Source organism: Cryptomeria japonica, chromosome 6 (genome assembly GCF_030272615.1).
Source record: "Cryptomeria japonica chromosome 6, Sugi_1.0, whole genome shotgun sequence".
Lineage (NCBI taxonomy): Eukaryota > Viridiplantae > Streptophyta > Pinopsida > Cupressales > Cupressaceae > Cryptomeria > Cryptomeria japonica.
Window position 1 is genome coordinate 379,677,636 of NC_081410.1, and position 22,871 is coordinate 379,700,506.

The 22,871-nt window shown below is 36.4% G+C and overlaps 1 protein-coding gene across 2 annotated transcripts; it reads right to left on the reverse strand.

Moving 5' to 3' along the window:
• Positions 1-1,229: 1,229 nt before the first annotated feature.
• On the reverse strand, positions 1,230-21,502 carry LOC131072202 (probable serine/threonine-protein kinase PBL7). Of its 2 annotated transcripts, none has more exons than XM_058008278.2 (5): positions 21,028-21,502; positions 3,349-3,542; positions 3,058-3,247; positions 2,556-2,947; positions 1,230-2,330 (listed from the first exon to the last, which is right to left on the reverse strand). In XM_058008278.2, the coding sequence occupies exons 1-5, from the start codon at positions 21,155-21,157 to the stop codon at positions 1,704-1,706; spliced, it is 1,533 nt and encodes a 510-aa protein (XP_057864261.1). In that variant the 5' UTR covers positions 21,158-21,502; the 3' UTR covers positions 1,230-1,703. The 2 variants fall into 2 exon arrangements, with proteins under 2 accessions (XP_057864261.1, XP_057864262.1); XM_058008279.2 differs by having other exon boundaries at positions 3,349-3,539; positions 21,028-21,500.
• Positions 21,503-22,871: the final 1,369 nt, after the last annotated feature.

A 22,871-nucleotide genomic window follows, 5' to 3' on the forward strand; every position in this document is an offset into this window, starting at 1 on the left:
TTGAAGATTAATTTAGTTAAAGTAGAAATTCTATTGGAACAAGTAGTAAAACTTTGTTCTTACACTTGTTCTTAACAGAATTTAGAAGTAGATTTTGTGAGAAATAGTTGTAAGTTTTTGAGCTTATACTACTTCCCATTGTTTTTTGTAGGAAGGATGAGATATTTCAATCTTTGTGCTGTTATAATTTGTTCAAAATTAAATTAGTATAGAAAAAGGTAGATAAGACTTCACATAATCAAGTCTTTGAGTTTGATATTGTTATCCCGTCCCGAAGGAAGTGACGGAAGTCTTTGAGCTTTCGGAAAACTTCATTTCCTTTCTCTCATTTCATTTTGAAAATTGTTACTATTGTTTTATATCAAATCGCTATCACTTTTCTGTGAAGAGAAAATGATATTGTCTTTCTTGAAAGAAGAGGAAAGATTGTTGTCCCATCCTATTTTATTTTTAAAGTTGTAGTTAGATAGGGGGAGCCTTCCCTTAATTATGAAAGTTTTACTCACACTGTGACTGAAACCACAATTTTGTATATTTACCCAAGTGTAAAAAAATTTCAACCAATATGCCTCAAGCTCAAAAGAAAGATTTTTGTGTTGATAGTTAGTAATCATTGTAATAATATTGAATATTATGAATGTTTGAACTCCTCAAGCATGTTAAAAAAATACAAATTATTGTTAATTAATTCACCCTTAAGCATTTGTTAAAGGGGAAGAGAGTATAAGTAATCCAGCACTTCAAGGTTTTTACCCTCTCGGCAAGGATTAGAAGCATGCAGTGCCTTCTAAGTCATCCTTGTCTCACAATTCTTCCAAATGTGGGACTAACCCAATCACAACCTCAAGATAAGAGGATGGTGACGATTGTCATCAATAAAGACAATTATAAGATTACATTTGGTTTGCAATTCCGTAAGCAATGGGGACAAATTAATAAGTGATTAGCTCAACCTACCCTTTCTTGATATAGCAACGAACCATGGAACTTTGACAGATTTGTTGATTAAAGACAACCTATGTAGCATCAATCAATGTGTTTGAGACCTCGTGATTTTTTCCATAATTGTATTCTAGTTTTAACATGCTTTCTCAGCTGGGCTATTAAAGGATCTATAACTGATACATTCATTGAGACTTGGTAATGAAAGCAACAGAAAGCCAAAACAAGTAATTGAAAGCAAACCAGATATATCATGCTAAGATATGATAATATGAGTTGATAAGACGGAGATTGAATTGGTAGAACATTTTAAGGAATAATAAAAACTAAAATGGAATCCATTGTCAAGAATGCTCCCCACAATGAGAGAGAGACGACTTATCTACCCAAAAGTAAATTGATCTGGAAAGGATAACAAACTCTAAACTTATGAATTCTACTCTGCCTAGCAAACCGACCCCAACTCTGTGATGCAACACATGCCATGAATCAGATTAGATAAGAGAGAGAGCTGCATACTCAGCATCAGAGAATTCCATTAAGCACTGAAACTGCACCTCAATCTTTGCTAAACCTGGGAATACTCTAATACCCAATACAATCTGTGGTTTGAATGATTCCTTTCCAGCCTACAATCTGTTCCCGTCTAGACAAAAAACAACTGATATGTATGCAATACACATGAACCTTAAATATTCATGTGGAAATAGGTTTGACTTTTGCAACAATAGAGAAAAATTATCAGCCACCAAACCAATCCCTCAATGAAAACCATCAATGTCATCCTGAATATTTCCCCTCTTCTTTTCCCTCCAATTTTCACCCCACATTTTAGCTTCAGCAACTGCTCGCTCACGGTCTAGATAAGCAGCAAATCTCTGACCTTCTCGAGAAGCTCTACCAGCACTGCCAGGACTATCTATAAATCCTTCACGCCTTCCACTCTCTCCAGAGTCTCCATCATGGCCTCCTTGAATGTGAAAAGAATTAACTGATCCATTTGCAAAGTTCATTCTAGACTCCTTTATTCTTCGATCAGGAGAAGCCTGTACATGTACCAGAAGAGACTTAGCATCTCCACGTCTGTTGGTTTTATCCTTTTCTTTGTCAGATGCACAACTCTGCTTCTTCTCATCCCTTCTTTCACGAGAAGAGGTAGAAGCAAGACGAGAGCTTTGAATAGGATGAACTGCAGGATCATAAATCTGAGATGCAAGGTAACTAAGTGCTGTAACAACATCGCCAATCAGGGGGCGAGTAGAAGCTTCCTCTTGAAGGCACATTGCACCCACAGCAATTGCTTGATACAAACCTCTCATAGGATAGCGTCCCTGAAGCAATGGATCAGCCATCTGCGAAAACTTCCTATTCTTAATCAAGGGACGTGCCTGTACAAGCCATAAAACAATATCAGTGACTTGCTGAATCTTGTTACTAGTGCTAGGAAAATATAGCAGTTTCAAACATATTTGAACTAAGTGTAACAAGTATAATTCAGGATTAATAAATGTAAATTTCAAACATTTATCTAAGCAGCATCATGTAGTACTGCTTACATATCAACAATATTTGAAATTTTAAAACAAGTTAAAAATAGATAAGGAAGAACATACCCAGGCAACAAGATTATGTTCTCCTGTTGCCCTGGAATTGTCAATGGCTTTCCTCCCTGTGATTAACTCCAATAGAACAACCCCAAAACTGAAGACATCTGATTTTAGAGTCAACTGACCAGTCATAGCATACTCTGGTGCACAATATCCGTAAGTTCCCATCACCCGTGTGGAAACATGGGTCTTGTCTCCAACAGGTCCAAGCTTAGCTAGTCCAAAATCTGATAATTTGGGGTGAAACCCTTCATCCAGCAAAATATTGGAGGATTTTAGGTCTCGGTATATCACAGGTGGATTGGCTTTGTCATGCAAGTATTCCAACCCTTTTGCAGCACCAGCTGCTATTTTCATCCTTGTGTTCCAATCCAATGGCTCCTTATCTGGTGAAAGATCTGCATTAAGTGACATCGATACGTGTAAGTCTGTTGAGAATGAGATTTCATACTGGATGGGTAAAAACTAAAAACTAAATCACTTCTGAGAAGTAGGAATCAAAAAGTACCGTGCAGATGATCTTCCAGAGATCCTGATGACATATACTCGTATACTAAAAGCCTCTGATCCCCATCCGCACAATACCCAATAAGATTGACCAAATTAGGATGGTGAAGAAGGCTAAGCATGAGAACTTCCACAAGGAATTCCCTGTTACCTTGCAAGCCATTCCTGTCAAGTTGCTTAACAGCCACAACCTGTGCATAATCAGCAAAAACCAACAACACCATGTCATTGATGAGTCTGCCCTATGCAAGGCAATGAGAAACAACTATGAAAACATTAAAAATATAATCACCTGACCAGTGTTCTCAAGCTTTCCTTTGTAGACCCTACCAAAACCGCCCTCACCTAATAAGCATTCAGGTCTGAAGTTCTTTGTTGCCACAGCCAACTCACGAAAAGCAAATGTCTGAGCAGCAATATGTTGCTTTTCATCTTTGCGAGCCTCCCTTTTGCTATCAACTGAAGGTTTAGATTTTGTCTTCTCTGCTGCATTGAGGATACTATTAGTATTTATAAAAGGAATACATCCAAAAGTAGCGTCCCACAATTCAATTTTGTGCCAAGATTTCCCAATATGAAAAATAGGCAAAATTTTGTTACAATTCTGACATGTAACTAGCCTAGAACAATTTGGTGTGATGAATTGATATAATGATGAACATAAAGAGATCTACTTTTGTTGACCTGTAATATTAATGATTTTAATAGTATTACAAAATTAATACATCAAACCATGCCAAATGTGGGATTTGAGTTATTATTATTATCTATATAAGCATTAAATGGATGTCATGCAACTCCACAAGCCTGCCCTTGTAGGCAAAATTCTGGGTCGAGTCAGATTTCAACATCTCTAATAAAAGTAAAGAACAGACAGTTATTGCAAAATAACCCTCGGGAAGAGATAGAAACCATCATCCTATGATAGATTTAAATACGTAAAATGCAAGCTTTTAATACATCTAGCTAGACAGTGAAAAGAATATAAAAAATAAAATCAAAGAGATACAAAAAACAACGGACATAAACATCATAAATTACCCAAGAAATCACTGCAGCACAAGCACATATCCCTCACAGCCCTAGCCCAAAAAAAGGCTAATTCATATGGAAATACTCCAAACAATCTGATTCAATCTTTGGGAGTCTCTTCTTAAACTGGAGAAACAACAACGTGGACTCTCCCTTCTCTTGACTAAGGTCTACTTCTGGTCTGTTCAATTCTTAACCTAACCTGTCTTTGCTTCTCATATATCAAACTTTGGCAGCCTCCCAACCTCAAGAAGCCTGCATATTGTGCATCTATTTGGCCCTACTGAGTCAATGCCAGAAAATGACCAGCTCCTGGCATACAACAGCAAAGACTCGAATCAGGAATACAGTTCGCCAAGGCAATCTAATTAGAAATTCTACAAGCATGCACCTTCCAACCGTCTGCATTTTCTACACCACTTTCTAAAATTTTCCAGAGTTTTTAAAAGTTGGCTCCGAAATACTTTGCATACACCTAAATTTTGTTGGCTCATTTTACACTCAGAGGCGAAAAAATACAGAGAAAGGGCAGATTTTGTGTTAGAGTTAAGGCAATAGTCTTGCCTTAGTAGATTTAATTTGGACAGATATAGTTTAGAAGTTAAACTTTAAACCCAGATCAGAGTTTCTTTTTTAATATTTACCCTAATAAGTGTTTAGATAAAAAGCATAGGGCTGCCTCTAAAAACATAGACTTCGCTACATGACGCACAGCATACTATTTTAGGTCCAGTCCACTTCTTTTTGTATAAATTGTAAAACATTAAAAAGTTTTTTATAACAATCTAACTTTTATTCTTACTTTCTATGAAGTCTAATGTTTATTTTTTATCTCTATGAACTTCTTTATCGGGAATTTATCAGCAAACCAAAATATTAAGAAAATCAAGAAAAAACTGGAAAATCTTGGGCTAAGGTTAGCTTAGGGAAAAATTAGAAAAAATAAATAAAAAACACCCACCCTAGATTTTTGACTGAAAATTTCCAATTTAAGCACAAAAAATTTGCAATTACTCATCAAAAAAATGACTTTTTTAAAATATGATTTATTGCATTTTATTGGTGGTAAATCCAGTAAAAATCCCATCAAAATATCCAGCAAATATGTATTGAGCTGATAAATTTGATTTCTCATAATTTCTTTTGGCAATTTAACGGCATAGAAAGCCATAAAAGATTTAACAGGAGAAATCATGATTAATTAAAGATATTTGCTTCTATGGTATGAACTACAGTTGACATGAAATGACCCAATAACAAAATCATTTTTCTCTATTATGACGAATAGTTTTCCGAGTTTTGTACCACTTTAAACCCGAGTTATTGAATTCCATTTACCATACCATGTAAACAGAATGCTACCATACAACAGACCGAAAATGTGTGCCCCTATGAAGTCACGCGAATCATCTCCATCTGTCAAAACAATTTTTCCGTGCCCTTACTGATGTGCAACTAAAGCACAAAAAATAGCTGCAGTTGAAACTTTCATGGTTTTGGTCACTGAACATCAATAAAAATTCAAAGATGCCTTATAGAGGAAAGAGGTGAACAATTTATTACCTTTTCAAGGACAAGTTCCCTTTCTCCAACAAGGCAAACCCCAAAAGAGGATGGCCTCTTAAAAAGTGCAACATGTATTTATTTTAAAGAGATGAATAAACCACGATAGGCACCCCATAAGTTTATGTAATTTTGAGTATATGTTCATAATTCTGTTCTTTCCTCTGCTATATATGAAATATGATAATATCACAGTATTCCTGAACACCATAAGCACCTAAACAGATGGTATATCATAACCACAAAAGTTTCAATCCAATACATTTTAGAGTATTTCTAGCCCTTAAATGTCAACAATTAATAATCACTGTTTACAATTTTAGTGCCAGCTTGGGTTATGGATTTGGTGCAATGCTAGAATATGATTTTATTGTTAAAATTGGGAAAGATGTTAATTAAATTTCTGTGTTATGGTTGGTTCATACTAATGGAAGAGATATGAAACTTTCGGAAAATTATTGTTTTATTGTATATTAAAGATATAAGCCAAGACTCCTCGTTTTTCTAGGGTTGAGCTGGGAACAAAATTTCAAGGAACAGAATATGGGGAGGAATTTGTTGTGAAATAATTCCGAAGGAGAGCAAAAGCAGGAGCATAGGTGGATAGAGCAGGCAAAGAGAGATGGGGCAAAGCAAATTTGGAAACCGGTAGCAAATCAACAATCAAAAGATAGATATTTTCAGAAAGTTTGGAAAGGCGATAAAAGGGTTGGAAACAATCTCTGCACAGGAGATAGTCGACAAAAGTGGAACAAAAATAATCCCTTTATTTTTTCAAAACCCTACAAACAAAAATTGGCACAAAATCCCAGATGTGTGAAAGGAGGGGTTTTCAGAGGTAAACACAACACACTTGGGTGTAAGAGAAGGAGCTTCCAAAGGCAAAAAGACTTGAATTGAATTGGATGAAGCAATTTTGGAAGATGCCACTCTCCTCCCTCGTTTTGAGCCTTCTTCACCAAACTAGTTAATTTTTGGCCTATAAGAGATTGATTGGATTCACTCCAATTGAGGTTAACAGTTACCTTAAAAGGTCCAATTGAGGTTAACAGTTACATTCAAAGCATTGCCCAAAGGTTTTTTCTTGACTGAATGTGAATTTGCAAAAGAAAAGAAAAATATTATGGGAGGAGAACCATGGTGTTGGTATGCATATAATAGATTGCAATTTCAATCTTGTTAACCGTAAGATATGCATATCTCTGAGAAGGATCAGATTGTACAGCCTTCCCTCAAATTACTGGAAACCTCAGGTTCTGGCCAATATTGGGAATTCTCTAAGCACATTCATCAAAGCAAATGAAAACTCACAGACAAGGGAAGCTAGGATTTACACAAGGATTTATGTCAACTTTGATCTCGCTAAACCTCTGATGAGAGAAGACAAATTGCTTTGGACAAAAGGATGATGGACACAAAAAATCAGATTGGAAGGACCTTCATTTTTTGTGAGTGATGAAAGAAAAGGAAGCATTCAGGCAAAGATTGCAAGAAGAAAGAACATGATATCAATAACTTTCAAAAGGAAGTATTCCAGCCCTTCCTTAGTCCAATTAATGAGCGAGGTGAAAATACCATTGAGGGATCTAAATAGTTTAAAGATGATTCACCAGGAGGCTGGAACAACCAAAACTTTATTAAAGGACAACTCCATTTTAACAATCTAGCACTTGCTCATTTTGGTATATCCCCAAACAGATACATGCAGGCAACAAAGGCAAAGGACAAAGAGTTAATTGAAGAAGGAAATGAGGTAGATGAGGTGAATGGCACAGACATCATGGAAATTAGAATGATGAGCAAATCAATTTCTCAGCAACTAAAGCCCAATTGTGGAGAATCAAGGAAGAAGGGAACGAAACCAAACAATATCAAAAGATCAAAAGATACAAGACCTTAAAATTCAAATGAAATTAACCAATATGGTTATGAGATCTAGGAAGGAGACACTCCTTCCAACTGAGCAACGAAGATCTGATGTAGTCATGGGTGAAGGATCCAATAAAGTATTGTCCAACCATGCAGCCAATTAAATAATCGGCACAAAAACAACAAAACCTCCCAGAAACAGCAACACCATCTTTGTTGGATTCAGGAACATTAATCGATTACCATTACCACAATGTGCTTCTTACATGCCAGGCCATGGCCACTTAACTATTGAAATGGAAGACTACTACTTTCAAATGAAACTTAGTACATCTTAACTCTTCTATGTCTTCATCACTAATCCATCCTAAACCAGTGTTCCACGGATACGCGTTTCCCCCTCCCAGGCCCAAGTCCCCCCGTCCCCAAAACCTGTCCCCAAAACTTTTTCCCTTTGTCCCCCCGTCCCCAAAGCCCGTCCCCGTGTCCCCCCGTCTCTCCGTCCCCAACGACCGTGGAACACTGTCCTGAACCCTCATTCCGATATTCACCCTCATACATCCAAATTCTTGTCACCAATTTTCCTTTCTCTTCTTGATGATTTTAAATGATTGTATATAGCAATCTCAGACTTCCAAATGATCTGTGTCAGCTGCAAGGTGGTGCAAAGTTCAATACTCCATGAAACATGTAGTCATTTGGTGAAAACCAATTCTTCAAACAAAGCAGTGGTAATGGAAAAGAAATATGTGCCGTAATTGGTGTTTGTTACCCTGTTCAATGAATCTTAACATGTGTTCCCTGGTTGTTGCAAACTTCAGATGATCAACACCAACAGTAAAAATATAACTATGACAATCTGTTGGTGTGGAGTACTCAAATCAAATTATGCTGCTCTATTCATCCAATTAACCCCAAACATGGATATGACATCCAAGTACCTCTATAAAACATTATCTCAAAATTGCATGACCAAAATGCAAACTGTAGTAAAGTGCAATATCTTCTTCAGAAACTGACTACTAAATAAAAACCTGCAAACAAATAAAAGAAATGAAAGAGAACATTTTTGGTGATGCAAGATTGTTCTTGTCCCCTAGGATATGCTCTTGCATCAGGATCTCCTCATGGAATGTCAGTGGCCTCCATGCTCCTAACACAAGACACTTGATAAAGTGTCAATTGGAAATATCCGATTTGGGGATAATTCTTTTATAGGAAACCAAATTAGATCTTCTGGAAGTTGATACGTCACTCAAAAATTGGAAAAAATGGAAAAGACCCTTCATGGAGGCAAATGACACTTTTGTGGGGCAATGGATTCTTTGGTCCCCTAAATCAATAAACATCTCAATTTAAGGAATGGGCACAAATTGGCAAGTATGCAAAGTAAAGAGCTTCTCTTCTAACATAAGTTTTCATTTGATCAATGTGTACGGCCCTGTTGACTGTGTATTAAAGAAAAGGCTTTGGGTGAAATTGTCAAAAGTTCTGATTAGCCTTTAAGATTCTTTGATTTTTTGGAGGAAATTTCAATTCAATCCTTAATAGTTAATAATGAAGAAAGAAAAAGGAGGCATCAAGAGATCTACTCAATCTCAAGAAGATTTTTCTGAATTTGTGGATAAGTGGAATTCAATACATATCCACGAAAACAAAGTTTAACTGGAGCAACAGAAGGATTGGTTGTAAACTTGTAGCTACATCTCGAAAGGTTAGATTTCTGGGGAGTAACAATTCGTTACAAGCTCCTGCAATGTTGGAGCTATTTGAATGCAATCCTTAATAATGAAGAAAAAAAAAAGGAGGCATCAAGAGATCTACTCAATCTCAAGAAGATTTTTCTGAATTTGTGGATAAGTGGAATTCAATACATATAGTCCACGAAAACAGTAAGTTTAACTGGAGCAACAGAAGGATTGGTTGTAGCTACATCTCGAAAGGTTAGATTTCTGGGGAGTAACAATTCGTTACAAGCTCCTGTAATGTTGGAAAATGTGACCTTGCCATGCTTTGGATCAGATCATTATCCCATTTTCATTGTGATCTCGAAGGGACAAACTGCCAATAAAAGCCCCTTCAAATTTGAGAACATGCAGTTGCATGATCCTTTCTTGTTCACATTAGCAGAAAAATGGTGGAAAGCCTGCTCATAAAGCATTAAAAATGTTCTCTATAAATAAAAACTCAATGCCCTCAAATGGAAAATGAAGAAATGGAACAGAACACACATCAAGAGCGCACTCAAGAAGCGCAGAATAAAAGTCGAGTTAGCACTCCTAAATAAAGAGGTAATGGAAAAAGGGATGGACTAGGAAGTATATTACAAGGAAAAATATTTGATGGCACAACATGTGGAATGCTGAATAGAAAGGAGATTTATTGGAGACAGAATTCATGTGAATATTGGTTACAAGATAGAGACAAAAACACCAAATACTTTAACAATTAAACTTGAGCAAGAAAGTATATCAACAGAATATTAGCTATTGCTAGCAGGAACGGCAGAACCCTAAATGATCCCAAGGATATCAGTACAAAGGCCCCAAGTGTTTTTTAAGAACTCCTCAAGAATACAGAAGGATCTGATTTATGGAGGCAAATAGCACTATTAAGTAATATTCCCCATTTAATCAAGGAAGATCAGAATAAGATACTCACAAATCCTTTTACAAAGGAAGAAATAAAAGTGCAGCTTTCCAGCTTCATCCCATTAAAGCACCTGGTCCCAACGGTTTTATGACAAATTTCTTTCACAAGTGTTAAGAGTTTTGTTGTCAAAGATATTTGGTTGGCTGCGGAGGAATCAAGAATGCATAGGAAGATACTTAAAGACCTAAACAACGCTTTCATTGTTTTAATCCCCGAGAAGGATGTGAACTCTTTTGACAATTATAGACCGATTTCTTTATGCAAAACAGTTCATAAAATAATAGCAAAGACATTGGCAAATAGGCTGAAATTGGTGCTACCAGATCTAATCCCTGAAAAACAAAGTGGATTTGTCCTAGATGGAGCAGTTGAAGATTGAATAATTGTAACATATGAAACTCTTCACTCCATAAACACAAGAAAGAAAAAAGGAATTATTGTCAAATTGGATGTTAATTAAGCTTATGACAGGGTAGATTGGTTGTTTCAGATGGAAATAAAGGTAAATTTTGGCCTGTGAGATTTTCAGTGCTTGTGAATGGAAATCCTGGAGACTACTTTGAGACAACCAGTGGTCTCAGACAAGGCGACCCCATTTCACCATTTCTCTTCATAACAATAGTTGAAGCCTTAGGCAGCCATTCAGGCAGCCAAAGAATGAAAGTGCAGAGGGGAATCAAAGTTACCAAAGATGTCAGCACCATTACTCATTAGAAATTTGTTGATGGCACAATCCTCTTTGGGGAGTCTACCTTAACTGGGGTACAACAGATGAAAAACATCCTATCAGTGTACTCAAAGGATTTAGGGCAGTCTATCAATAAAGCTAAATCTGTGATCTTCTTTAAAATGAAAACTGAGTTGCACAATAGCCATCTTTTGGAGTTCGAAATTGGAGAACTCCCAGGCAAATATCTGTGAATACCACCTTTAAATGAGGTCCTCATAGTTAAAACCCCTGATAGACAAGTATAGCTGAATTAGCCTCCTGGAAAGGCAAATAGTTGACTTTTGATGTTAGGATCACAATGCTCAAAGCTGTTGTTTTAGCTCTTCCAATCTATTTAACGGTATGCCTAAAGCTGCCCTAGAAGACAAACTCAGATTTGGAGAAAATGATGAGAACCTTCTTGTGGCAAGGATCCTTTGAGGCAATGTTCCCTGACAGCAGGACATGGGGATGGGTCTCAGTGATTGGGGGACCAAGGGTGTAATGTTCCCTTCTAAGTTTAGATCTATCTTAACCATAATTAACCCATCTCAATATACTTATGACTTAAACTAAATTGATTAGGGAACCGAACTATCTTAAATATCGCATTTCCCAACTTCTTAGATACTGACAGTCAAACAGGAAAACATAATCTTCTTTCTGATATTAAATTAATAATTCAATCTGGTTTGTAATCTTATATTTATTTGTTCATTTAAATTACTATTTATATATATATTTATATTTTATTTATTTTCAAATAGTATTATAATATATATTTTACTACAGAGTAGATTTTATAAAATATTATAATAATTATAAACATTATATTATTACCTATAATTAATATTATTATTAAGCTCTGCATAAGAATATTATCGTGCTTCATATATTAAGCATTCATATTAAGCACATCACCAAGAACAAGGATGTTTGCTGCCTGTCACTTGCTAACAGTTCCGATTCTCATCTCCTATGTGCTGATTCTTTGCGATCTGTGATTCCTTTCTATTTTTCTTTTCTTTTCCTTCCTGAATTCCCCCTCTTCAATCTATTTTGATTGGCATTATATACATTCCTTCTGCCCTTCCGTCCGTTTGAGAGTTGTGGTTCTTCATTAATAGATCGCGTCCATTGGTTTAATGGTCGTCTTATTCCTTACAAATTGATGCATTGACTTAAATAGATGCTTTAGTGGATGCCAATAATTCTTGATCATTTTATTTGGTCTTGGTTATCATATCCTTCCAAATAACTCTTAATTGCTAACTTAATCCAAGGTGGCGGTACTTGGTATTGTATAGGGCTTTATCAATTTTGTCTTTGCCATACTTCTTTTGAATCTCTTGGAAACTCAGACACTTGACCGCTCTCTTCTTACATTGGAACATATTTGGTCTGATTCATCTATTTAAAGTATTTACATAGCAATTGAGATTCCATGAGTAATGCAAGTCCTTATCCAAGCTGTTATCTCTAATAACATCAGGTATTGACTATTTCATTCCTATCTCCCATGAGTTCCATGTCAGTCATAACACCATTGTGTTACCCAATTTAGAGCTTCGATCATACTGGAGACTTAATGCTAACATTTTCCAAATCCTTGTCGCTGAAAATGATATGGAGTTCAAAGCAATTGTTGCCATACATAAGATAATCGTTGTTCACCTTCCTTCAAACATGGTTCATACTCTATTTATCGAATATATGTGACTAACCCTTCATATAATTAATATATTTTCTGACAGATTTGTCTTAGTCAATCACTAGTCGAAGGTTTGTGTAATTTCCATAAGTTTTGCGTCATATAGTCTAGTGTCTATTTATGAATGATCATAATTAATATCCGATATTAATCGTGCTTCGCACATAAACGATATCTCTTATCATAATATTTGACCAATTAACTATTAATGTCAATTAGTCTAAATGATATTCTTGTTTGTCAGAGAAACCATATGATTGCTCTATATGTATTCTTTTTACTGGTCCTTATCATTTCAAGAATATTATTAGTTATAAATATTAATAAATATTAAATAATAATATTTAATAAATAAATAAATTTCAAATAATCATTTGTTGGTAATTATTATATTAATTAATAATAATAATTGCTTCATTAAGGATATATATAACGATCAAGGAGGGGACATGACAAAGGGCCTAAATTTAGGGACGGTGGGCCGGCTAGTGGATGTCAGCAGAGTGATGGTGGGGGGCAATGCTGATAAAAAAATAGAGATGAATTGAAATCTTCAAGGCAAAATCTGCAATATAACATCTCTGTGAGTGCCCCATAAAAGGCCAACTAGTTTTCACGAAGTTAAAGGTTGCAGTCAGTACGTAATGGCATATGTCATATAGCAAGCGACCTGGCAGCGTCCTCGACAGAGGTGGTGGAAGTGGTGGTGTTGTGTGGGGACATTTCCCCCAAGTCACCAAATCTCAAAACGTCCCCCTACCGGGACGGGGGTTTTTTTTTTTGGGGGGGGGGGGTGGGGGGATGCGTCCCCATGGAACACTGCTTCAAGGATAGGAAATATCCTCTTTTTAAATGGAAAACAATTTAGATTCTTAAAGAAAGAGGGAATATTGTTTTGAGATAGTCTAAACTTCAAAATCAAGCTTTGGGAGCAAAATTAATCTGGAACCATATTTTGAAAGCAGATTTCAAATCCAATAAAGTTTTGAGATGTAAATACCTATGGATCAAAAGTGTATTTTAACAATTTCTAAGCCCCCCAAAAGCTCCTACCTTTGAAACTTCACGTCAAGTTGCAGGAAAATTATTACAGAATATTTAATCTAGGAGATCAATAATGATCAAAAAGAAAATTTCTGGGAGTACCCATGGAATTGATACCCAAAATTAGATGACAGGGAGGGGTTGGCTTGCACAAAGAATATTCTTATGAAATTATTGGAGACAAGAGTAAAAGATCATTTACAACAAACAAACAATCAAGGACTAGCAGATTGGGGCTACAAGGAGATCAATAGCTATGACACCCCTGACAAACAAGTGATTTCTTTTAGGGCAGAGTGGTCAAAGGTAAAGGTACTTTTTAGATATGACAGGACAAATTGAAATGTTGCGCCTCAAAACTGGATATTACACTGCCAAGCTAGGATACAAAATTAGTGATGCATCCATTGTTGAAAAGGATTGGCCTTCTCAGTTATTTTGGAATAGAAACTAAATCCCTAAGGCTACTGTCTTTGCATGGGAAGCTATTCACAAGAAAATCTTAACAGCAGAAAAACTTCAAAAGCCGGGCTTCTTGGGACCATCAAAATGTTCTCTCTGTCGTGAAGCTAAGGAATCAACAAATCACCTCTAGATGAATTGCAATTTCAAAATAAAATGTTGGCAGTGGTTCTGGGGTGGTCTGAAGCTCTTCTAAAAGATTTCCTAACAATGTTTGAATCACGGCTGATCATCAAATCAACATTTTGTTTTCTTAGGATTTCAGCTCCTTCTCTTTTAATATAGGAGGTGTACAAAGAGAGAAGCATTCCAAGATAAGTGCATGGGTGATAAGAGATTTTGCTGAAATTGGAATCAGCCATTGAAGAGATCACAATGACTAGATTGAAGATCAATCATCCAAAAACAAGAAATTCACTGCTTGGGGCTATGAGATCTTGGGAAGATGGAAGGGTTTGAAAGCTCCCCCCATTCATGGAGAGGGAGATTTGAGATTTCTTCATAAGCATAAAACAGCAAAGTGGTTACCTCCATGTACATAATGGACAAGACTCTAGAGTTGGTTGTATTATTCGCAACGAACAAGGTGATTTACTGGTGATTGGCTCAAAGAAGTTAAAATTGGCACATATAATGAGGTCAAAGCTCAGGCCCTTTTATTTGGGTTAGAAATATGCACGATGGATAATAACATTCAAGTTGAAAGTGACTCCCAGGTGATCATCAATGCAATAAGGAATAAAGGTTCCCTAAATTGGAAATTTGGTAACATACTGACATCAGTATGGCCCATATTGAATACCTTTGAAGAATATTATTTTCTTGCTAAATATGCAATAGACCATGAGGAGGAATGCCTTATTGATATTTGAGCAAATTATTGGCAAGTTTTCAAAAGAAAAAATCAATCTCACATAATCCATTGCATTTCCTCCCACAGCATTGAAGGCTAGAAAGATAACTATAACCAAAATGACAACTTGCACAAGTTTGTAGGCCAAGGTTTGTAGCAACAGCTGAGAAAACTCAAATCCATCATGAACACAATAGCCACAAGACAAAGCATTAATAAAACAGTGGTAAGGCAGCAGTTGAAGCATCCCGAACAAGTAATACTAATAGTTCATCTTCATCCCACATGCTCTCTTATTGTCATCTACATTTCTTCATGATATTCTTAATGGATACCAATATAGGATTGGTGCGTTCACAGTGGCAAATGGCTTTCCTCAGTGGTATCTCTGAATAAAGGTTGAAAACAATTGTAAAAACGAAGGCTGTAGTCATCATTTATGCCATCCAATGCCTCCCAGGTGAAGAGTTTTTGGCCACAGACCACCCCTATAGGATGAACTTTAAAGTGCTTCTGGACTTAGGGGAGGGGAAGGAGACAGTCAGACTGCTAGCCTCTCAACTTATAAGAAAGCATTTGCTTGGTGGCCTCGACCAGAACTTACAAGGGGCTGCAATAGGTGTAGGGATGCCTCCTATCAAAGGAGTGTTGAAATTGCAAGGAGGCAAGATTGTGGGTCAGTGACAACCTTTTGTTGTCACCATCATCAAGCAAAAAGAACATAGAGAGAAGATGAAATCTTTGAAGGAGCCTTGTTTCTCAAACAAGTCACTAGGGTTGAAGAATCAGCAGGGATCAATTAGATCCTTGCCCTGGTAAGTGTGGATTCAAAGGCAGAAGGAAACTGATAGGTCCAGTAAATCAAGTTTCCTCGTTAGGATTTTCTGGGCATTTTGTATTGTAGCCCTCAAGTAGCTAAGAGCTCATTGTATGGTTTTCTTATTTCTTCCCATGCTTTTTGGCATTCTTGGCCCGTAGGTTTCAGTATGAAGATAGGATTTTTATTTAAACTGTAATGAAACTGTGTCAGCTGCTACCGCTGAATTTTGTATTCTCTTTTTTTGATATTAATATAATATAAAGGGTGTGGTCCCCATGACCGTGATTTACTGATGACAAAAAAATATATGAAGCCATGACTTTTGATTTCATGTCAATGTTACAAGACATTAAGTCTTTGGCTTTAGTGGAGCATACATAATAATATTCACAGCATTTGTTAGGAAAAAGTAGTTATCTTGGCCAATGAGCAACGTTATTTAAGGAGGAAGATAACAGAAGCAATTGAGATTAGAAAACTCCAATAAGCTTAAAGGACATAAGGGTCTAGAGCGTAGTGATTCATAGACACCCATCATTCATTTGCTTAGAAAACTTGTTAATGACCACAGTTAGCCAGTAAATTATTGATTATAAGTTATAACCAATAGATATTAGAAGGCAATTGACATTTGTTATCTTTACTATATATTTTTATCAGGGATACCTATATAAGGAACCCTCATTTGCAATCTTATCACTCATCCTGGTGATGAATTACAATGCATGATTCAAAACATTGATATTTCATAATTCTTTACATAATTGTATAGAGACTATTCCATTAAATTTAAGACTTGCTGAAGCTTAATTCTAATTAAAGGGAGGGCAGAGGGGAATGATATAAAATAGATTTGATGTCCATCCCCTCAAAAATGATAAAGAGTCCCCAAACACATGACTATTTCAAGATTCTCCACAGCTATAAATGAAGCCATGTTGTAGGTTCAACCGAAGAAAAATAAATATAGAATAAACTTGGTGCAAAACAAACTCTAAAAACTGTCCTAACAAATATATAAAGTTTAAACAGACGTCCAAATTTGTCTGGTAAACCAGTGCCTCCAAATTGGAGTACCAAGCATCACTACGCAAATGGCTATGGGACCACCAGAATGCACCTGTCCATAGTGTATTTTATAAGTCTACTTTATATTTATACACTATGGGTGGGTGCATTTTGTTGGCCCCATAGGCACCGCCCACCACTACACTACCTTCTCTAGGCAAGGATGGATACAGGCCTTCTGTGAAGATAGTGCAGACAACGCCAAGGATTTTAATTAGGATGATAGTCAGAAGCGGGACACAGGCTTGTGAAGGTCGCCACACAGGATTGGCAGGTGGTTCTTATCCCAGGGAATGGACCAATCTCTCATACTCAACAACAAACAAGACCAGAAGGCTACTTGCATTTGTGTAAATTCAATAGACCGGAGAAGCATTGCAACTGGACTAGAAGAGCCTCTGCATTGCGTGGGGTGTAAATAATTAGAGGATAGTCTGGGTAGTTGAAGTGAAAGGATGACCAATTTAGGTGGGAGTTATGGTTCATAGCAAAAGAGCCACTAAAGTCTCCTATTTATTTTTGCTGTTTTGTTTAGGAAATGTATTATTTTAGGTTTTTTTGTAATGAGTCTGTTGTTAAGGGGGCCAACAGAATTTTGGGTTAAGCCCTCACATAGTGAGAGATTTTGTAACTTGGACTGATAATAGCCCTCATCTCCCAAACTGATTAAGAAGTATTGTAACTCACTTTTTAATAAATATAGATAGTATGCAAGTTCTTGTCTATGATTCCAGTTGAATTCTGGCATGATAGGCTTGAGCGCATTTGATTTTCAGGGCCAACTCTAGGTTCTGTATTTTAAAATTGGGGGACCTGATGTAACCCTCCAATTTACCAAGCAAAAAAAAAATTGTAAAAAGCATTGAATAAATATTACAGGTGGTTGAAATTTATTATTTCTATTGTATTTTCATCAGGGTAATATATGTAAAGAATCCTCATCTGTAACCTTATCATACATCCAGATGTTTAACCACACTAGGTAGTTCAAACTGTCAGTCCTTCAAAAAATTTACACAATTGTATCCAAAAGCTATGTCATTAACATTATGACTTCTGGAAGATTGATATCCCTAAATAAAGAAAAGAAATACAAAATGTCACATAACAAATGAGTACCCCAATAGCTATAACGAAGCCACATTGTAAGTTCAACCAAAGAAAAATAAATAAAAGGGAAACTTGGTGCAAAAGAAATTTGGAAAACTGTCCTAACAAATATATAAATATACGTCCACATTTATTTAGTAAACCAGGGCCTTCAAGTTGTGTTATTGGCCCTCCTCAAAGAAGTTTTGCATGCAAATGCATAAGGATCTATGTAAGCTCTCCCCTCAAGATCTAAACTGATCACCCTATAAATCACTTTACTCGTAAAGATCAAAATAGTTTGTTGCAAATGGCACCTACTCAAGGCCAAAAAATCTCTGAACTCTTCTAGAGGACTTTAGCTCTGCAAGTTACCATTCTTTGAATATCAAAAACACTTCACAAATTCACATTTTTACGAGTGATTTTACTTTGTTGCTAGTATAGACATGAGTAATCCACAGTCCATGAAGATGTTTTCAAGCTTTTGGATTTAGCTATGATCATTTTCTTGCATCAACATTTTGGATCACACTCTGATCCATCACACTTTGTTACTAGTCCTGAATTACACTTGTTAAGGATCAATATCATATAAAACCTCTGTAACCCGGAGACGCATCTCCATCCCCCTGAGACGCGTCTCGGATACTTTTTGCACTTCCTGAGACCTCATTTTTGGCTGGAGAATTTACTTCCACGTCTCCTGCCATCTCCCTGTCTCTTGCCAGGTTTTTGGCCATCTCCCACACGTCTCCTCTGACCAAAGGAACGTGAAAAGGTCAAAATCAAAAGAAAATGCTGTTTTCCATCATTCAACAGCCATGGTGGATGAAGCGGTTGAATCAAATGGCCTTAATGAATTACCCCAAGTTCTAGTACCATCAGAGGAACTGGAGTTTGAGAGTGATGATTATGTGGAGAGCATCATAGATGTGGAGCTTGATATAGTTGATCAAAAAACTGAAGAGTAGATGATAGATTTCTGATTTTTGTTTTATGTTTGTGTATCAGCATCAACTATCAATACTTTTGAATTTCAATATATAATGATAATATAATATGAAATATGTAGTGAGAGTTTTGAACTCTTTGACACAATGAGATTTGACATTTTGATTTGTGTTTTTAAACTTTAAAGTTAATGTTAAACTTTACCCTTGTTTTTGTTTTCAAAGTCCTATGTCATGATATTTTTTGGAAATTATTTAATTATATTAAAGAAAAAATTTGGCGTCTCCGAGTACCCCTATATCCTATTTTTGAAAATTAGCCGTACCAGTACCAGTACCAGTCTCCAGAGTCTCCAAGTACCCGTCTCCTGGTGACCTTGTACAAAACTAAAAAATTTAAAAATATTCTTATCTCTCCTTATAAAACTGATCAAAATATATTTTGTATTATTCTTGATGTGTCTAAAGCATAACCCAAATTGTGAAGTAGGTGAATGCTTTCACAGGCATTTTCAACTAGATTTTATTTTTGTCATATTTTTAAGGCATTACATGCTCCAAAAGCTTTCCCATTTGAGAAAGTGGCTAGAGGGTGAAAAGCTAATAGTGGTGAATATGCTTGAAGGTGCTTGTTTGCTAAGGGGTCCCCTTGCATTGCAAGTTTACCGTATTACCGACATAAATGAAAAAAGTCATTCGTGCAATGACTACTCACTGAGATCATCTTGAGATCACTAAAACTGCACAGATTAAATCTTACATAAATTAAAAATTTAATAACCAGAATTGTCTCCCTTGAGTATATATAATTCTAATAAATTAAAGATCGTCCTCAAAAGCAGTACATGGTAAATTCTTTAGCAGAACTTGTTGGGAATCAAGATAATCTAGAGGCGGTAATTCTAAAACAAAGGGAAGAAAATCAAAACTATCTCCCTAAAATTCCGTTGCCAAGAAGTGGTAGAATCAGGTAGGCAATCCCAGATCACTAGAAAAAGTAGCGACATAATAAAGAAGTACTCTTATTCATTGCTGGGATTTTTCATTTTTCCTGTTCAAAAATGCTCGTGACTGGAAGCTGTTCAAATAATTGTTTGTACCTACTTTGACTTAAATATAATTTCTTTGAGCCGATAATAAAGCCAAGCAACCCAGAGGCCTAATGTTACAATTTTGAAACTCTCCAATCCAGCAAGTTATAATCTAACGGTGGTGCAAGGTGGAGTGATCAACATGATGATCCGCTGGGTTCAAAGCTTGGGGAGCATGCTCTCTGTGTTAAAGTGACGTCATTTCTAAGCCTAACGGTAAGCTGAACTTTAAGTGCATTCCACGCACATTAAAGATTGTTTAATAGTCCATTTCCCATGAAATAAAATAACAACCTATAGGCCTAAAGTTGGAAATCTCCAGTTGCAGGCCAAAACCAAATGATGTTGCAAGGAGAAGCAGTTGTTATGATGATGACCCAGATTCAAGCCTTCTGAAATATACACCCTGTGTTAAAGCAGTGTAACTGATAAGCCTGACCATGATCTAAGCTTCACAGTGCATCTCTCGTGCATTAAAAAGACTGTTTGATGGCGCATTCTCCAAGGACTGAAAACACCGTGAGTGTGTTTTACAATTTACTGAGTAAAACAATGACATAGATCTCCAATACCAGAGATATTACATTATTTATCAGGAAAACTGAGTCGAGACAAAAAGTGAATCAATACACAAGCTCTGATCCAATATTAGGAACACCCTCAAAGAGAAACAACAAAATAAGTGTAGAAATTGAGAGATGACAACTAAATAGGCCCTATCCAGGAGTACTTAATAGTATAACATTTTAACTCAACGGGTATGGTCCGCTTCAGTGGTACATGAAACAGGTAATGCAACCAGTCATTCAAGCAGGAAGTGCAATACACTAAATTTCAGTGCACTCGAAAGGCATTCAAATGAACTCAAATTCTGATAGGAAAATCTAAACCCAACTATGACCCTGAAAATGTCTCAAGCAACATGGAAGTATGATGAACCAGATTACTAAAAGCCCATTAGGCGACCTGACCCTCTAGGACCTAATTATACATCTAACAACCAATTAAAAAACAAGAAGAATGACAACGAAATTGAAGAAATGTGAACCACCCACCTGATGGCACCTTAGAGATTTGCTGGGTAGGTGAGGAACCAGATAAGTCTGCTGTTGTGTCTTTACTACCCTCCAGCCTCTTCAACTGACTCTCCCGCTTGAAGGTCCCATAACATCTAAAACAGCTCATCTCTTTCTAAACTAGTGCAATGTGCACTGACCCCTTCATGCCAAAACAACTAACCCATCTCCAAAACTACTGAAACTTGGGCATGCCCAATTCCACGGTAGGCAGCCCAGGCAGCTATCCTAGAAACAAATGCTCGCTACGCAGCAAGACAACTCATTTTTGTAAAACTTTCAATTTGGGCGACAAAATTATGAGAAATGGTGCTCGTATTGGATTTGGGCGATCCATTTTGCACTACACAAATCACTTTAACTGCATCCGTGCAAATGACTCGACAAAAAAATGGTGATGCTGCTGGTGCTATTACTATTACCATTACTACTTCCATTAAGGGGACCGCGCGGTTAACTGCACGGTTTACAGCCCAGTTCACACGTATACAAGAGTCTTTACTTACGCGTCTTGGAAGCAGCTGGAGTTGGTACTTCGTTGTTCTTGGCTTTGGATGAGGCGCTAGCGCTGTGATATGTTTAACATTAAATTAAAAGAGACAATCTGATTCTTTGTGACGTTAAGAGGGGGAGGAATAAGGATGACCAGAAGGCAAGAAAACGCCGATGCTCTGCCTCCCTGATTATTCCCATGTGCTTGCTGTGATGTTGCTTTTTCCCTTTTAGCTGCTTTCGCATGATGTTGTACCCTCCGATGTTGTTGGAAAATGATAGAGAGAATATTCAATGAGTTTACATGTTTCTTCTTCCTCAATTTATAGGAATAATACACCCCTATAATAATATCTAGGCTAATCAAATGTAATAATAATAAAGCAATTCATTTAAAACATTAAAATTGACTAAGAGAAAATAGTGTTTGATTTTGTATGTGATGATGAATTTAATGTTAAGACATAAGTTGTGTAATCTAACTTGAAATTTTATGATAATATCTATAATAGTAAGGTTTCAATAAAATGGAAATTGATCTGTGTTTCGTTAGCAATAAAAAATGTATAGATAATTTTGATCTAGAAAGTAACATCCCTGAATCTTCACATAATTGTGAATATACAACTGCAACCTTGAAGTGTGTCTTTCTATGCTTTAGAAACAGTTTTGCTTGTATGAATCTAATCTAGGTGGTGCTTAAAAACACTAGTACACCATGTTGTTAAGTGGGGAGATATGTGACTTATATTGGTCTCAATTGAGCCTTGTGTAGCAATCCAAGTTACACCCTTCCAAGTTGGCAAACCAAAAGCTAGTGGTGCTAAAAAGTATTGTACTTGACCCATTTAGGCAAAAGCATACTCAAACTAACTTACTATTGAACATGATAGATAATTAACCAATCACATAATCATATCCCTTCCTAGTAATATGTAATCGATGTTGGCATTATGGATAAATTGATTATGTGTTGCATTGATGTTTTGTCATTGATGTCAACACTAGCTGATATGGATAGTTACCGGCAGACAAGTTTTTGTTACCGGTAGAAGATCTAGTGTTACCGACAGAAGAGATTATTTGTTGGACATTTTCGGCATGTTTGGATCAGTGAAGTATGTTTGATTACATGTGATATGTGCTTCATGAGCATGTTTTGGTCAGTTGGTATTGGCTTGGTATTGGATACTATCATACATTCTGGTAAACCCTTACCGGCATTGGTTTAAGGCTCTACCGATAGAGCTTTCACTGAGGAATCTTGACAGGATGCATAAGTGGTGTTGGTGCAGCTTCTACATGGATTTCAGGATGTTGAAGATGTTCTT

What these genes read in the sequence shown, in the direction of transcription:
- LOC131072202 (XM_058008278.2), bottom strand. Translation starts at nt 21,157, where the DNA reads ATGAGCTGTTTTAGATGTTATGGGACCTTCAAGCGGGAGAGTCAGTTG. An exon ending in TCTGGAAGATCATCTGCACG is followed by an intron (nt 2,948 to 3,057) that starts GTACTTTTTGAT and finishes CACTTAATGCAG; the next exon opens with ATCTTTCACCAGATAAGGAG. An exon ending in AACATAATCTTGTTGCCTGG is followed by an intron (nt 2,331 to 2,555) that starts GTATGTTCTTCC and finishes TGGCTTGTACAG; the next exon opens with GCACGTCCCTTGATTAAGAA.